General features: G+C 39.1%; 2 protein-coding genes across 3 annotated transcripts in view; one reads left to right on the top strand and one right to left on the bottom strand.

The window, feature by feature from the left end:
* dcaf7 (ddb1 and cul4 associated factor 7) overlaps positions 1–5,594 on the bottom strand; it is a 10,458-nt gene extending 4,864 nt beyond the window's left edge. The window contains exons 1-6 of one of the 2 annotated variants that reach the window (XM_059558115.1): positions 5,080–5,594; positions 4,657–4,815; positions 2,081–2,192; positions 1,691–1,809; positions 1,396–1,605; positions 1,180–1,296 (exon numbers count right to left, since the gene is read on the bottom strand). In XM_059558115.1, the coding sequence (XP_059414098.1) occupies positions 1,180–1,296; positions 1,396–1,605; positions 1,691–1,809; positions 2,081–2,192; positions 4,657–4,815; positions 5,080–5,217 (855 nt within the window). In that variant the 5' untranslated portion in view covers positions 5,218–5,594. Of the gene's footprint in view, positions 1–1,178; positions 1,297–1,395; positions 1,606–1,690; positions 1,810–2,080; positions 2,193–4,656; positions 4,816–5,079 lie in introns of both variants that reach the window. The other variant, XM_059558116.1, reaches the window with a different exon arrangement.
* An 834-nt stretch (positions 5,595–6,428) lies between these two features.
* On the top strand, positions 6,429–16,541 carry ccdc47 (coiled-coil domain containing 47). The gene is made up of 13 exons (XM_059558114.1): positions 6,429–6,536; positions 12,896–13,182; positions 13,255–13,350; positions 13,434–13,608; positions 13,682–13,803; positions 13,891–13,956; positions 14,029–14,130; positions 14,410–14,520; positions 14,812–14,897; positions 15,007–15,065; positions 15,167–15,276; positions 15,356–15,523; positions 15,616–16,541. The coding sequence occupies exons 2-13, from the start codon at positions 12,904–12,906 to the stop codon at positions 15,694–15,696; spliced, it is 1,455 nt and encodes a 484-aa protein (XP_059414097.1). The 5' UTR covers positions 6,429–6,536; positions 12,896–12,903; the 3' UTR covers positions 15,697–16,541.
* Positions 16,542–18,700: the final 2,159 nt, after the last annotated feature.

Raw genomic sequence — 18,700 nt, 5'->3', positions numbered from 1 at the left:
TAAAATTGTATTTATTTAAATGTACATTTAAGTTTACATTTATGTTCCAACAAACTTGAAAAATTCTACTTGATAAATGCTCTAAAACTTTTATGTAAATGATTGACACACACATACATATACACATATATATATATATATAAAACCTGTTTTATATATTTAATACTTGGTCAGTTTATTGATTTGTTTGGTTAACTTTGGATAAATGTTTTATTTTAATACCGTGCAGTGCACAATGGTTCAAGTCAGTGCTCAATAAATCATGATAACAGTGTTTCATTTTAGCATGCAAATGAAGCGGAAAACTTCAAGATATCGGCCCTAAAAATCGGCAGCACATATCAGCCATCGGCTGACCCTGACCTCTAAACATCGGCTATAGAAAAACCCATATCGGTCGATCTCTAATATATACATACATATACATATATAAACATATATATATACACATACATATACATACACACACACACATATATACATACATACATACATATACATACACACACACATATACATACACACATATATATATATACATACATATACATACACACACATATATATACACACACATACATACACACACATATATATACACACACATACATACACACACATATATATACACACACACATACATACACACACATATATATACACACACACACACACACACACATATATATATATATATATATACATATACACACACACACACACACTGTATTTTTCGGACTATAAGTCGCACCTGAGTATTAGTCGCATCAGTCCAAAAATACGTCGTGACGAGGAAAAAAAACATAAGTCGGACTATAAGTCGCATTTATTTAGAACCAAGAGAAAACATTACAGTCTACAGCCGCGAGAGGGCGCTCTATGCTGCTCAGTGTAGACTACAGGAGCACTGAGCAGCATCTCTGGCAGCATAGAGCGCCCTCTCGCGGCTGTAGACGGTAATGTTTTCTGTTAGTTAATTTCTCTTGGTTCATGTCAAATTAATTTTGATAAATAAGTCGCACCTGACTATAAGTCGCAGGACCAGCCAAACTATGAAAAAAAGTGCGACTTATAGTCCGGAAAATACGGTACACACACACACACACACACATATATATAATATACACACACACAAACATTTTTCGTTGTGTGTGTATTTAACCGGGCTGGTTTCTAACCTGCTGTACATATGTGACAAGAGGAGTGGGGTGCCCATGCAATGCCGTTCACACAGGCACGATGATTATTTAGACGAGCCACTGGTGTGCACGGCACACGCACATCCAGAATCACCACCTGACAAAAATAAAACAATATCAGATATCCAAAGGTGAGGGACATGAAGAAGGATGAGGACAAATATGCTAAAACAGTAAAAGGAACTAAAAGAGAGACCTCCATGCCATCCATGGCCATAGTGGCCAGGTAGTTGGGGTCCTGTTTGTTCCAGCACAGGCGCAGCAGCGGGTGATGTTGAGGGTCCTCGTAGATGATGGTGCTGTGCTCCAGGTGCCGCAGATCAAACATGCGCACGGATCCGTCTGCTCCCACAGATGCAAACATATCCCGACCACCACCCGCACGGCTGAATGCGATGTCATACACCTGAAAGCCAATTAAAAAAATTCATTTTTACAGAGAACTTTACAAGCTACACAAATCTGAAGTACTATGGTGAGTTTTTCTTTACCTCCTTGTCATGAGCAATTAGCTGTGTTTTGACATGGCCTGACACCAGGTTTATCCTTCCCAGGACCTGTCCTGTCTCTAAACCCCAGATCGTGCAAGTGGTATCAATGCTAGAAGTGCCTGAAAAACAGAAAATACACATACATGAAACCCTGATGATCTTTTGAGAGCCAAACATACAAATGAATAAAACATAAATTTTCCTTCTAAACAAGTGTTATTTTAGCATTTTTTTTGTATTATCAGTTATTTATTTAACATTTAAAGCAAATTAGTTTTTTTTTTCTATATTTATTTTAGCTTTATTCCAATTAACAAAATAGCTTTAAATAGCTTTAGTTAACAAATCCCAACACTGCCACACAAACAGGCTGACTACATGGGCTCTCACCCAGAAGATTGGGGTCCACTTCATTCCAGTCAAAAGAGGTCAGAGGTGCACAGAAATCAGAGTTCTTGTTATTATTCAGGAGACACTCCAGACGGGTCTCTGTGTCATTCACCTGAAAACAAGATAAATCCAGTTCACTTACTCCATTTATATTTACTGAATATGCATGTTTACAGTTCTGTTACAGTATTTAAGCTAGAGAGTCCCTATCATTTAAAGTTACATCAAAATTTACACCATTAACTTTCTTAAAAACACATATTTCTGGTCTTATTTTGAACTATTGTTAAGAGACATTTCATCAGGAATCAGTTACAGATGGATTCAGCGTAGGCTCATGGGAGTTGTTGTTCATTGGAACACGCGCTCTGTCGCTCCCCACATTCCTCACTCATTTTAACTGAGGCCGGCGACACACTGGATGGGTGGCGCAAGCGTCTCAGCCGCGTGGCGTGTCAGTTTTTAATTCGGATCCCATGTTAATAGGTTAGAGCTTGCAGACTACCTGCGGCTCGAGTCGCGCGGAAAACGTGTGCATGCTAGAAATAGAACCGACGCCTATTTTTCACGCGACACGCACGCGTGTTGGAAGCGTTTCCAGGCAAAATATAATAGGAAAATATGTTTATATGTAATTTTGTACACAAATACAAATTAATTCATGACATTTTGATGTTTGAAAGTCTATAGGTTGACATAAATTCAGATACAAATGTAATTTAAAAAATAAATAAATAATTATCGATTTTCAAATATTGCACCTGTCAAACAGTCTATTTTGCCGTCAATACTGTTGACGGTGTCCTTTTTCAGTAGGCTTTATATTTATGTTCAACATGAAGTATAGATATTGTTGTCATGAAGACAAGAGCCTGGTCTGTCGGCGGTCTCCCTCTATGTCACCTACAGCAGCAGCAGCAGCGCGCCGCGCTTCTGGCACGCAGCAGAGACGCGACGCAGCCAGTGTGTCACCGGCCTTAGTATTTTGACAATCACGTATTTTCGAACGGAGAGATATATGAATTATCAGACCCCTATCAAATCAATATTCCATCTAGCTAGTAGTAATATATGTTAAAAAAACACGGTTGCCTTTCATTAATAATTATAATTAGGCTACGTTTATACTATGATATCGAACAAGATAGTGAACTGCATTTGAAGCTACTTTATCCAGCTAGATATAGAACACATGTAGATTTACATTATGGCGCTTTTCCACTACACAGTACCAGCTCGCCTCGGCTCGCCTCGACTCCGCTCAGTTTGGTTTTCCACTGTGTAAAAGTTGTACCTGTACCGGCTTCCAGGTACTTTTTTTCATACCACCTCCGGCGAGGTTCCAAGTGAGCTGAGGCGATACTATAATGTGACGTGAAAACACAGCAGACTGCTGATTGGTCAGAAAGAATCATCACTATTCACTGCGTCATCATTACACGCGCCAGCAATAGTATCCAGATAGTATCCAGAATAACCCCGCCATTTTTAAAAAGTTTGGCCAGAGACTGCGTGATATATCCAATCCATTACATATTATGGCAACTCGGAAGAATACGCCGTGGTCAAACGAGGAGAAGATTACGAAGATTACGTCACGGCAGTTTCCTGCAGCGTCGCTATGACAACCAGGTACTATTGTGGAGGTATTATCTGCAATGGAAAACGGAGCGAAAAGCGAGCCGAGCCGAGGCGAGTCGAGCTGGTACTGGTAATGGAAAAGCGCCATTATACTCTACATGAGAGCTAGTCCGTCTGCGTTTTACACAAGACATCATCGTTTCACAAAATATACGGATAGATATAGTTAGCTGAATGGATGCATACCTGTTTATTAGAATTCAAGCATCTCTCTGTAGTTTCAGCTTGTCACGAAGCTCTCTCTATCTTGGAAATGCAACTCCAATATTTACCCGTGTCTCGGTTCTTCTTCGTCCCAAAACCTTCTCAGGTCATTTATTTCACCCGTACGTTTGCGCTTCACAGAACGTGCAGGCAAAGCATAATCATGATCCATATTTGATTGAGGTATAATCAAATTGAGGTATAAATACGAATATAAACAATATAAATATAAAATATAATAGTCTCGATCAAGGCTAGCTACTACTTTTTCTTCTTCGTCTCGTCTTTGCTTCTGTTCACCTTTGTATTTGGCGGTTCCGCAGGAAGTTAGATAAACTAGAGGGGTCAAAGTTTATATGACGCCATAGACGGGCGACAAAACGAAAATAAAGAAACGTGCCGTGTCTTCTAATTAAACTATAATTTTCTACGGATTTGAAAGTTCGTGGAAACTGTCGGGATAATGTAAGTACACAACAAAAAAATATATATAACATAGATACAGTGATATCTGCTATTTTTAAAGCAGAAAAATTACATATTGCGCCTTTAACAAGTGACATGAGTGTAAAAGGAAAACCGCATCAGAGGAACAGTATTTTATAAAGGTATTAAGTTTTAATAAAACTGATTTCATTTAGATTTTTTTTGGAATGCACCAACAAATGTTCATAGTGAGACCAAGAACTCGTGTTGAATACAGTCTGATGCGCAACAGAAAGTGTACTTACCCTCCAAATGCGCAGGTAGTCTCCACTGGTGGCCAGCAGGTCCGGATAGACGCCCTTGGTGTCAGGGATCCACATGATCTTGGTGGTGGGGTACGGATGATCGAAGGTGTTCCTGCATACAAACTCTGAGCTCTCCTCCTCGAGACCCACCAACTGGACCTGAACATCACAAACAAACAGCTGATGTAACAATGTCCATCTACTGGATCCATAAAGATGATGACTTTCTGACAGCTGTCAAACTATAATCCACAAATAATACAGAACCACACTTACAGAGTTACACATTTGTGTTTTACCAACACTCTTATTACTCTTTTCATCTGCATCTAACATGTTACTTTACATTTTCAAGCATACTTCTTTATATGGTAGGTTGACAGCAGGCAGAGGAACACGAAACAAAGTCGCACAGCCGTTTACCTTGTTGTTGTATTCCTCGACGAAGCTGCCGAGCGCCAGCCGAAAGCGCTTGTCTGGTCTGACGCTCCAGTTCATGGCATACACCGTCCATGGCGCCTCGTATTTGTAGATCTCTTTTCGTTTACCGTGCAACGACATGTTTAAATCCCTCGATCGGATCGATGAGAACCAGATAGAATTGGCTCGTTAAGAATACCTAGATTTTCACCGATCGCCAAAAAAGGGCTCTTTCAGCAGGAAAGACGATCTCGGGTTCGTGCAGCGCGAGACAAAGAGAATAATGTCATAACAATCCCCTCCGCAGCGGCCGTGAAAACGAAGAGGGCGCTCTGCGACGACAAAAAAACCTACTCAGTGAAGCTCACAGACATCCATCCAATAATTAAGACTGTCTGTCGCTAAACGCCCATGTTTTGGTCAGTCCCAACGGTTTTAATTCTAACTTTAGAAAGCCCTAATCAGGCCCGACCGCTCAACGGCGCATTTAGTCTGAGGATGTGCGTGTGCTTCAAAATAAAAGTCCTTGATTGGAGATGGGGGCTGAGCGCTGAGGTTATTTTTAGATCTCTGTTGCTACCATAGACTGGTTATAAACAGGTTATAAAAACAGGTTGCTAACGTTACTTGATTAACGTTAGTTTACTTTAGCATCACATGACCCAATAAATATCAAATGTGGCTCAAGATGTAAATAAATAATAGTAGTAAAAAATAAAATAAAATAAAAATAATCAGCCACATCAGTCTTGAAAACGTAAGATAAAGAACAGATTTCAGAACTCATTGTAAGAAAAAAAATGTAAAACAAGGGTCATTAATAAATATGGATGTCCGGAATGGAGAAAAAAACATAACAAACAACCTAAAAAAAAAATCAAGTTCAAACGTTGTGCCGAGTCGTTAGAAATGTAGTATTTGTTTACATTGGCATCTGGGAGTATCAGCGTTTATACAGTTTTCAGTATTAATAAATATTGTTTCTTGTAATTACTCTATATGACATGAATTAACCATGCTTTTTCACAAACAACGTAAAAATATCTCATGTTTAAAATATATAAAAAACATTATTATAAAAAACTGTATATTTGAATGTTATAATTTAAATATAATAAATTGTATAAATAATTGTATTGCATACATGTATAATATATATTATATGTATATTTAATTAAAAATATTTTATTTAAATATAACATTTATATTTATTTTATTATTTAAACAATAAGCTAACTGCGATATCTAAATATGGCTATCACGCATATTAGAGTAATAACAGTAAGTTACTTCAACCGCGGTTTTATAATAAAGGGTTAATCATTTATCAGAGCGCCATAAACGCCCCGATCTTTTCTTATTGTCAGGGTTCGCACAGCATTGTGGGTAGAACAGGTCAGATGACCATCCTGTGAGGGGTACAGCTGCTGTCACACACTGTTAGCCACCGATATTTAAAGGTACGTCTACGTGATTTTTGACGTTATCGTTGACTTGTATTAAAGCAGTGAGGTAAAATGATCGACGCAGAAATGGGGTTTTCTATGGTTGACGGTGTAGTGGCCGCAGTTAGCGAGCTAAGTTAGCTAGCTATCATCAGTGCTGAGTGTGACTGTATGGGAACAGGATTTATGGGGGGTTGGGGTGGATAGGACGGTAACTCTACGTCAAATTGGCGATTTGTTTGATTTGCCTGACACGACTCGCACGAAACATCTGTGTGCTTTGTTTCATAGTAGTGTAACAATAAAGTTTTAGTTTAGCGAGGCACTTTCGCTTGCACGACGAGTCTTTTCCGAGATTACAGGATAAACCGGGTCTAACAACAATCACGTCTCTCTGACTTTACGGTTAACGTTAGCTGTTTCGAGTAGTAATTCAATTATCAGCCTCGTAACGTGGAGTATAAACTAACATCCGGTTGTAACTGCTGTGTGACATTACGAGCTGCATCTAATGAGTGTTAAAGTATGAGCCATCTGCTTCACTCTCTGTCCTGTCAGGATTTACGCACACTGGATTAGATGCTTAATCTACTGTTATTATTCTATATTATATTGTATAAGAACAAGGGACAGAAATTAACAGGGGAAGAGCCCTGTAATTCAAAAGATGTGCGGCCCAAAAAGTCATTATAATAAATTCCTCAGTTTTTTTTATTTGTAACATCTGATAGTTTTCGTTTATCATGTTATCATTCGAATCTTGTATCTTGAATCTTTTCATCAGTATTTTGTATTTTGGGCCTAAATACAGGAATGTTCCACCAGATATGAGTCAAATATGACTTGATTTTATTAATATGGCTGTAAGGCTTTACTAATAGTAAAGTTGAAATATTTAGCATGTATGGATGACTATAAAAATGTCAAGATATGTGCCCTCAGATGTATTATGTTCCAAAATATTTGGCTTCAGATGGCAAATACCCATTTATGAAAAAGATTTCCGATTTGCTGATTCTGATTTAACCCATTAATTAGCACTGATTTCAAGTGTAAATTTCTTTTAATTATTATTTTTTTTCAACTGATGCACATGAAAAGTGGAACTGGATGTATTATGTGTAATAAAATGAAGTATTTTACTTAATGTGTGTCTAAGTGAATTAGCCTGTCTCATACTTGCATTGTCCACAGGATAAGAGCAAATCAGCTAAGTATATGGCCATGTGATTAATAAAGACATTCAGCTAATTAGAAGGCAGTCATTTCAGTGAACATCTGAAGGGCTTAGGCTCTCGTGATCAGACTCTGAAAAGACTTCATGACCTCCTCCTTTTCTCTTTCACCTGTTGCTGTTCCACTATTGAAAAGAGTGAACCTAAATAGAAATGCCAGGAAAGAGTGTTTTTAGGCTTTACTGGTTTGCAGAGTAAACATTAGTTCTTGGTTTTATATGAGAATACCAGACAGTTAAGTTGTTTGTCTGTACTACAGTTGACTGGAGCATAAAGTAGTATAGGCATGTACTATAGTGAATGTTTTTGATTATACACCAAATAATGCATAGGGCTGCTTATCACCTACGTATTTAGTCATTAGTCATGCTATTGTCAAACATTTACTCTGTGTTGTGTCAAAGTCAATTCCTGGAGGGATGTTCCCTTTAGATTTAACCCTAATTAAACGCATCCGATCCAGTTAATCAAGTCTTTCAGGCATATTTGAAATCTAAATAGTATGTATGCTGGAGCAGGGTTGGAACTAAACCCTCCTCCAGGAATTGAGTTTAACACCACTGGGGCCTGTACCATGAAGCTAGATTAGCTGGCTAGCCAGGTAAGTTTCAGGTTAGTTTTCAACAATCCTGGGTTTTAGGTAACACCAGAGAATGTCTAATATGGCGAGAAGTTTCACTCTCACTACACTTCTGGCTTCTGAACTGGTTGCAGTTCCACTCTGATTCCATACGAGGGCACTCACAGGACGAGTGCAGAATGAATGAAGGTCAATGGCGGTATATCCCTCAAAATCCACTTTTCCCAAGATATAATTTTTTGTCAAGTAATTTGAATGTTGTATTCGAAAGGAGATGCAAAGAAATTACACATTGCTGGGTGTTTTTTAGAGTCACTTATTTGCTTTAAAAAGTCTTTTAAAATGTCAATGACGTCATACAGATTCACATTCATTAGCAGAATGCTAACGTGTTATGGGCAGCAACAACTCAACCTGTAAGAAATCGAAAGGACATAAGTACTCGTACATACAACTTTCGACCTATAACCCATGTTGAACTTGCAAAACCTACAATCAGATCTGAGATTTCTCAACGGCAATCGGGTGAAAGGGACAAAATTTAGCCATCTAGCCCCATTTACTCCCATTCATTTTGCACTCATGGCGACCCCCCACCCCCCTCCTCCCGTGGAACTCTGGTGGTACTGCAACCAAATTTTGGTACAATAGGACTTAATAGGGAGTGGGAAGACTCTCCGTAGACGAGCTCTGGTATCACGTAAATGGCTTGGCTTTTAGCGGCATTCATTGCCATAGTAACTTATACTCCACGGCTAACCTGCTCCGGGGCAGGTTATGCTCTGGGTTAGAGATCTCAAACTGAAGGTGGACCAATCAGATGTGAGAGAAGTAACTATTTACTATTTAAAAAATAAAAAATCTGACCTTACATGTTAGTGAAAAAGTGAAAGTGACATGACATTCAGCCAAGTATGGTGACCCATACTCAGAATTTGTGCTCTGCATTTAACCCATCCGAAATGCACACACACACACACTGTGAGCACACACCCGGAGCAGTGGGCAGCCATTTATGCTGCGGCACCCGGGGAGCAGTTGGGGGTTCAGTGCCTTGCTCAAGGGCACCTAAGTCGTGGTATTGAAGGTGGAGAGAGAACTGTACATGCCAGCCCGGGACTTGAACTCACAACCTTTCGATTGGGAGTCCGACTCTCTAACCATTAGGCCACGACTTCCCCTAGTCTCTATCGCTATATATTTTTTAAATGTATAAACTAAGTTAACAAGTTTCACTTGTCACTGCACTGATAGAGCAAGATAATTTATTTTATTAGTCCTCCTCCATTTTTCATATGTTTAAATGTCATATTCTTCAATCTCTTAACCTTTAGCAAAACCTTTAACCTTTAGTTTTGCATCTCGCTGGGTCTCTCGCGAGAAGTAAATCAGACTTGCTTTGTGTTGCAAGGCTTGTGATTGGCTGTTCACCAGTGATGTCACACATTCATGTGCACGCGCTCCACAAACTCAGGATTAAAGCCTGATTTGACAAAGAAAGTTGATGATCAGCGTCAACAAAGCCGGATTGGAGAGGTTTGGTTTTGTCAACTAATCCTGTAACTCTGAATTTGTTCAGCTACCATCATGGTACAGGCCCCTGGTTTACACCATCAACATTCGTGTTAGCCAGTATACTAACAAATATGACTTTAGGGTATGCACTAGGCTTGGGCGGTATCCAAATTTTGATACCGTCAAACCTCCTCCCTATTTTACCTCGGTAATCGATACCGTATATATTACCGTATGTATTACCATGAATAATTAAAAAAAAATATGACGTAAGGCTCAGACAGCGTCACCAAACTGTTGGCTTGTGCCTAAACTGTTCAGAAACTGAATACCAAACACTAATACTGAAACAATAACAAAATAACATGCACAACAATATTAACAACTTTTATCAGTAACAAATAGCAGTTTATAAAAAGTGCAAATACAAGAGTCAAACAGAATTAAATGAACATAAACATCCAGAATACTTTTCGCGCAGAGATGCACACACAAATCAATTGAATTAAATCAGACCGCCCTAACAACTTTTAATAACAAAGAGCAGCTTATAAAAAAGTGCAAATAGACCCACAACAGTCAACCCGAGTTGAATTAACATAAACATCCATATTAAAAATTATTGCAAAGCATTAGGCCTAAATAAAAACTTTTTCTTTCCATTATTTTTTTTCCAATATTGTTTTTAACGAAAACCAAATAAAAATACCTGAATCAATTAAATAAAAATCAACAGTGTGAATAGGAACGAATGGTACGAACGAATTTCGCTAGAAAAACCAGCATGTTTACTTTGTCCGGCTTTAACAGGGCACGTTGTGGACCGACAACTTTACCTGCGGTGCTGAAAACCCGCTCTGATGGTGTGCTTGTGGCACAGACGCACAGGTACTCTCGTGCCACTCGCGACATCTGGGAAAACGCCCGGCAGCATTTTTCCACCAGAGAAGTGGGTCCTTGTCTCCTTGGGTAACTGGCTCCAAACAGTAGGCTGTTATTTCAGCTCCGACTCGGTCTTCTACAGTGCCGATGCCGACGGGACCTGCCATTGCATCGGCTTTTTTTTGCAGCATACTTCCCAGAGTCATCTTTTTTCGTGAGGGTTCGGGTTGTGCCTCTCCCTCTTCCACTCTGATGGCCACTGGACCTGCTGCCTCTAAGCTCACGATCTCAGCCTGTAATTCAGCCTTGGTCTCAGCCAATGCGTTGTCATCCGTCTCATATCCTCCACGGTAACGAGGGTCGAGGAAAGTGCATTTTCGCATTATTTTGCGCACTGAATCGGATTCATATTTGGCCTCCAGTTTTGTTAGAATTTTTAACGAATTAATGAATTAATTGGCCTAAATAAACAAATGAATGAATAAATAGGTCTAAATAAACGAATGAATGCATAAATAAATAAGTCCATTAATGTATATTATTCCATTTAGTCAAATTTGCATGCACATTTTTTTTAATAAGTCCCTTATGCGCATCAAGCCTGCATTTATTTGATAAAAAATACAGAAAAAATTTACAATAAAAAAAAAAATGGTTTTCTATTTTAATATAGCCTACTTTTAAATATAATTTATTTATGTGATGCAAAGCATATATATATGCCCCTTTTTTATATTTGAGCCCCTGCCCCTGAGGAACTCTCTGCACGCTTTATGCTTACCGTTATGAGACTATGTTTTGGGAGTCCCAATTCGACTTGCTTCTTGTGGAGTTCATGCTTACGTTGCCAGCTGTGTGAAAAGGCCCCCGACAATATTACGGCATAGTCCGAGGGCGCGCTCGGTTTTTTGCCTCTGGTCATGCATCGCGGCAGAAATGTTGGCAGCGTTGTCAGTGGTTATGGCAGAAAGTTTTTTCTCATCAAGTTGCCATTCCTGAAGTGCAGCTCTAAGCGCAGCAGCAAGGTTGTCCGCCGTATGACTATCAGGAAAATACGTAGTTTGAAGGCATTTGGATTCAAGTTTCCAGTCAGGTGTAATAGTGTGGACAGTCAGGGACATATATGGTGTCATGTTAACTGACGACCACATGTCAGTTGTTAAGGAATAACTGTCTGCCGCTGACAGCAGCACTTGAACATTGTCTCTAACTTTACAATATAAATGTGGGATGGCTGTTTGTGAGAAATGTTTCCATCCAGGCAAGTCGTACTGGGCATCTAGGACCTTTACCATGTCCTTAAAGGACTTTTTTTCCACTGTGTGGAAAGAGACCATTTCCTTCGCCAAGTATTTTGTCACTGCATCAGTACAGGTTTTCCAACTGAGACTGTCCCTTTTGTACTTTGTTGTTTTCCCGAAGGCCCCCATTATCGTCGGCTGCGTACTGGCGGTGGACCTAGATGCTGTTGGTCCTGCATCGGGAGGTGTTGAAACTGTTGCACTGAGTGAACTCGGGTCCATCGTCGTAGCAGTGAATGGATGGTGGTTTCGTATATGCGACCTTAGGTTCGAGGTATTTCCATCTCTCGCTGTCACCTTTTGGTTGCACAATTTGCAAATTGCCTCATCCGTATTTACCGCCTCTCCCTTCTCGCTCGGTCGAAACCCGAAATACTGCCAAACTGCAGAAGTTGTGTTCTTTTTCAAAACCAGGTCACTCGATGCGTGGCTCGCCATCTTTCCCCCTCTCTCTCTTTCTCCTCCACGCTGTCACGTGATGACAACCACGCATACATTTTTAGGCATTAAATAAATTCTATTTAATCCTTGTCTCCTATATTTTAGATCCCACGGTATACCATATTACTGTATTACCGCCCAAGCCTAGTATGCACTCCGGTTCAAATGTTTGAGATCAGTACAAGAAAGAAAAAAAATATTCAGCTAGAACACATACAATTTATCAAAAGTTACATCAGAGACTTTTGTATTGTTACAAATAATTTTTATTTAAAATAAATGCTGTTCAAAGTGTTTTCAAAATTGTAATAATATTTCATGGTATTACAGTTTTCTCCGTATTTTGAATGCAAATCTATGTCATCTTGGAGAGAATTAGACTCTTCAGTTCAGTTAATTTGTCATTGTCTGTTTGTGCAGGTGGAGTCATGAGGCACCTGGTCTTTTTCCTCCCAGCCCTGCTGCTGGCTCTGCCAGACACCAGGGGGCGCTACAACGATGACTTTGATGACGGTGAGGACATCGCTGAGTTTGATGACAATGACTTCGCTGAGTTTGAAGATGTCAGCGAGGACCCAGCAGTCGATGTGGAGAAAGAGCCGCCCCCACGAGCAGCCCCCTCATCTTCACCCATAGAGGACGATGAAGACGAGGCCATGGTGGAGGACGAAGACGCTCAGGATGAGTTTGAAGATGCTGATGCACAGGTAAAGACGTGAAAATTTTCTGTTTCTCTGCAAGTCAAAGTTAATCTTAATTCAGTCTGATCGATGTTACAGGATGAAGACATGTACAGCAAGTATGACAACGAGGAGTTTGAGGGCTATAAGAAGACCAACCCTTCTTCACTCAAAGACACTCTTACATACAGCGAGGTAGAAATGAAATACAAAATGCATTTGGCTTTTACAGGCACTTCATTGGCCTGCTTAGATGACTGTTTGTATGTGTGTAACAGGTCCCAGCACACCTTCAGAACAGCTGGGAGAGTTACTACATGGAGATCCTGATGGTCACGGGTCTGCTTGCCTATATTATGAACTACATAATTGGCAAAAACAAGAACAGCAGACTTGCCCAGGCTTGGTTTAATTCCCATAGAGAACTTCTCGAGAGCAACTTTGCCCTCGTGGGTAAGTGTTCCTCTCTCTTCACTTTCCTCGGACCCTGTTTTTGTCTGACTCTCAAATGTGTGTTTATTTTTAGGGGATGATGGCACCAGTAAGGAGGCCACCAGTACGGGGCAACTGAACCAGGAGAATGAGCACATCTACAACCTGTGGTGCTCAGGACGTGTGTGCTGTGAGGGGATGTTGATTCAGCTTAAGGTAGCGTGTTTATGTGAATCAGAGAAGGAAAAATATTTGATAGATATCCGTGTATTCACCATGGTGTCATTTTTTTGTCAATTGCAGTTTTTGAAGAGACAGGACCTTCTGAATGTGTTGGCCAGGATGATGAGACCAGTCTGTGATCAAGTGGTGGGCACACACAAACTGATGTATTAACTGATGTGTAACGTAAAATGTATTAACACTCTTCCTTTTCCACAGCAAGTCAAAGTGACTTTGAATGATGAGGACATGGACACGTTTGTGTTTGCCGTGGGGAGTCGGAAGACCATGGCACGGCTGCAGAAAGAGATGCAGGACCTGGTTAGTTAACATTTTATATAAAAGAAAATATTTTAGTGAAGGGTTTGATTTTGTCATACTGATGGAAACCAACAACTCTTTGATTTTTTTTGTGCAATTCATTACACATAAAGTTTGTTTGTTTGCGAATTGAACTGCGCTAGTCTCACTGTATGTTTGTGTCTGAGTGCAGTCTGAGAGGCAATAGAAAGATGCTATCTCTAATTATTTGTTTTGGTAGTTTTAATGTCATCGGGAACTTCTCTGTGCTAATTTATTTTTTTCTTGGTCTCTGTATAGAGTGAGTTCTGTGGTGATAAGCCCAAATCAGGGGCAAAATATGGCATCCCTGAATCTCTGTCCATTTTATCAGAAATGGGAGAGGTCACGGATGGAGTGATGGACAACAAGGTAAGAGGGGAACATCCCTGTCTCCCAGATAATTATTGAGATTATTGTCACTCTGGAGAAAAAAAATGGACTCCCTTATGAAACTAAAACTATTAAAAAAGATTTTCGTTATTTGAAGTAAATCTAAAACCTTAAAAATGTAAAATGTTGGCTTGCCAACTACCTGAAATAGTTTACACTGAAGTTCTAAAATCTAAAAGAAAAAATAAAATAATTGAAATAGTATATATAATCAGTGTTGTAAATGTATATTTATCCTTCTTCCCAATGTTTGTATTTTTCTGTTTTCAGATGGTACATTACCTCACCTCTCATGCCGACAAGATTGAGTCCATCCATTTTTCGGACCAATTCTCTGGTCCAAAAGTTATGCAAGAGTACGTTTTGTTTTTCTCTCCTTGTACTCGTAGTAGTTCTTATTCTTCCACTATGTTGGAGGAGCTTGTACTGGTTAATAAATGTTAATGGTTTCTAAACTATTTTTAGGGAGGGTCAGCCCTTAAAGCTGCCCGAGACTAAGAAAACCCTTCTGTTTACATTTAATGGTGAGAGAAATTCATAATCCACAAATGGCGATTCTCTGTACTTGCATGACACTGAAACATTCCTCTTTCATCAGTGTATTAATCAGTGCTGTATTTTCCAGTGCCTGGGATGGGTAACACATCTCCCAAAGATATGGACGGTCTGCTGCCTCTGATGAACATGGTGATCTACAGCATCGACAAGCTCAAGAAGCTTCGCCTCAACAGAGAGGTTAGTGCACAAGCACAACGTGCATAACATGTTAAATCAGTAACAGAAGATTAACGCATAGCTTTATATGGCTGTTTAGGGGAAGCAGAAAGCTGATAGAAACCGTGCTCGCGTGGAGGAGAACTTCCTGAAGCAGACTCACGCTCAACGGCAGGAGGCCGCTCAGACACGCCGCGAAGAGAAGAAGAGAGCGGAGAAGGAGAAGATCATGAACGAGGAGGATCCTGATAGACAGCGCCACCTAGAGGTGTGTGTTTGTAGAACTAAAAAACAAATCTTTTCTCTTATTGTGCCATTGTCTGCATCTATACAGAATTTTCTCCTTGCTCTTTCATTCAGGAAGTCGCCCAGCGTCGGGAGCAGAAGAAGCTGGAGAAGAAGCAGATGAAAATGAAGCAGATCAAAGTGAAAGCCATGTGAGACACACGCTTGTAGTCATTAGAGAAAGAATCTAAAACTTGCCCCCCTGCTTATGTACACTCTTCTACATGAATGTGCATGCCATACGATTGGCTGCTATTGCACCCATCGAAACGCTCAGTCCAATCAGGAGAAAGCAGCTGGTCAAGGAGTAAATCTGGTCTTTAAAAGACAACTGGATTGGAGATGGTCTGTTTGAACTATTTGAACATGTTTTACTGTAGCAGTCGTTTAAAGCATGAGTTGTCTGCCTAATTGCATGGCGGTTTTTAATTGCAAGAATATTGCTTTTTGTGAACTTTGCCATAATAAACTTGACCTTTTGGTTCTCTTCAAACCAACTTGCCACTTTAGCCAACCTTTTCCAGTTCAGTTGTCTCCTGGAGTTTAGTATGGGCCCTCCAAAACTTTGTCAAGAGGACCTATGGTTTTATTTCTATTCCCAGAGATTTAAGTTTCAGCTATGCTTCTTTTAAAAGTGAAATGGGGGAGTGTTTTTAAAAGGAACTAGGTGGGTAAGAAAGCTTCCTTTTTTGTACTACAGTGCTTCCTTAACCCTGTTTCTAAAAGTTCATGATTGCAAGCGTTTTATAGATGAGTAATAGGCACCTTATCATTGTTTCTTTAATCTTTCTTTTGTTTTTTTATGAGCAAAGGCCCACTGTGAATTGTCACTGTCAAGGCAGCACAAACTCCTTTTACATATATTTAACAGAGGTGAAATTTTAATTTATCATTAAGTTAATAGTCGTTCTGAGCATCCATGAGTAAACATTGACTGTAACCCTTTTTTCTGTACATTTGTTAATGAGACATTTAACTAAATAAAACATTCACTGAAAACATCTTTCTTCTTATGTCATGGTCTTTGATTTCAGCTGTTTTTTTTAATCTTATTTAATTATATATATTTGAAAAGTAGTAATGGGTACTTCACCCCTGCAGTGTAATATGTAATATATTGTAATATATATTATAATGTAATATATACAATATATGTAATATATTGTTCCTATAAAGCTATTTTTAACATTTTGATCATTTATTTTAGGAAATGCTATTTTGACAGTTAATTTATTAAGATACCATATTATATTTGCAGATTTGAACTCACTAATTGATTTGTTTTTGTCATGCATTTCATTTGTTGCACTAATGAACTTATTAAAATGTGAACTTAAACAATTTTTTTTTTAAATGGTATTGTTTAAAAAGTAATCTGGAAATACAAAGTTCTATTTATCAAAGAAAAAAAGGTAATAGGTCACAGTTTCCACACTGTGTTGCTGTGGCTCAGTGGTAAAGCATTGTGTTAGAAATGCAAAAGGTTGTGGGTTCGATTCCCAGGGGAACACATGTTAGGTAAAAATGTTAGCCTGAAGTTGCTTTGGATAAGTGTCTGCTAAATGCATAAAATCTGATGTGTCCACAAAAGTATTAAGCAACTGTTTTCAACATTTATAATAATAAGAAATGTTTCTCGAACAGCAAATCAGTATTTGTATCATTCTGTCATTGTAATATCAGTATATTAAAATGATTTCTGAAAGATCACGTGACAGTGAAGACTGGAGTAATGATGCTGAAAATTCAGCTTTGCCATCACAATAAATTTTAAAATATATTAAATTAGAAAAGGTATTTTAAACTGAATATGTCATAATATCACTGTTTTTACTGTATTGTTTAAATAAACGCAGCCTGAGCGAGCATAAAAGTCCTCTTTCAAAACATTTTGAAAGTCTTACCAAACCTAAGAACAGCAGTGTAATTTAGATATCTTTTAATGTGTAAACCATCAAGTTCTATGTGTTAGCAAGACATCACAATTTTATTTATTATTTTTCACATGTAGAGTCAATGAAAAATGTCGTTCCACTGATATTTATTAAGTCATTTAACAATTTTCACATGCTGTGCAATACACATGACAAGAAATATTGTAACAGATATGAGAAGTCTACGTGTACAGTGTTCAAAATGAAACTTTCATCTGTTTACTGCCAGTATTAAAATTTTTCAAGTTGCATCTAATGTAAATCTACTAATTTTCTTCCTTCTATTGCTTCGGATGGAGGTGTGCAAGAGTTTCACAATTCTACTTCAGCTGCCTGTATTGCGACATACAGTTGAACAACGTTCAGCTAATGCTTGCAGTTTTCCTGTGTTTTGAAAGAAGATCAGCAGTGTCACAAACTCAAAAATCTGAACTACTAGCAGTAGAGGTAGAACCTGACATGGCAGATGTAGCCAGTCAGCATTACTAACTGAGAAGTAGACTAATACACAGATGTGGGGAAGAAAGTATATTGCTAATATAACCAAGCTGTTCAAAATGAACCGAATAGCGGTCTGTTTGATTTTGTCAGGTCTTGGCGTCTGACTGCCCTTTCCTGATCCAGCAGGGTGTAAGATAAACAGCAAACCCACACAAACGATGAAACTCACAGGCACTGCGGCACAAAAGGAAGCCATGGTCAGTGGATGGTACATGGGGATATTCAGAACAACTGTGAGTATTCCTATGGTGGCGGTGTACATCCAAACCAGTGTACAGAATATATGTGCCTGTATTTGCTTTGTGGAAGCTTTTTGGTTCACATACAATACAGGATGAGCCACAGCAATATACAAGTCTACAGTCATGCCAGTAAAGAATAGAGATCCTCCAGTCAAACTGCAGCTGTGGAAGGCTGTAATGTATTCCTGTCTGATTGAGGTCACTCCACCCAGATTCTGGAAGACGCTTAGCAAAACTCGGATGTAAATTAAGGAATAAGAGCAGCCTAGATGAAGAAAGAGGAGTTCGCTCTGGGAAGAGGAAGACAAGTTTCCTGGGCTTGAAGGTGTCCCACATTGTTTTTGAAATAGGTCCGTCACCACATAGAGGGTTATTGGAAGATTGACAACAAGCATTAGGATATCAAGGATTGGGCTGTATGATCCTTTGCAGAGCTGCTCGTGGGATGAAATGTTTAGAAATTCCCATCCAAGATATGGGAAG

This window comes from Carassius carassius, chromosome 9, assembly GCF_963082965.1.
Source record: "Carassius carassius chromosome 9, fCarCar2.1, whole genome shotgun sequence".
In the NCBI taxonomy this organism is placed as follows: Eukaryota; Metazoa; Chordata; class Actinopteri; order Cypriniformes; family Cyprinidae; genus Carassius; species Carassius carassius.
The sequence above is the reverse complement of the archived record's forward strand: the minus strand, read 5'-3'. Positions and strand labels throughout refer to the sequence as shown.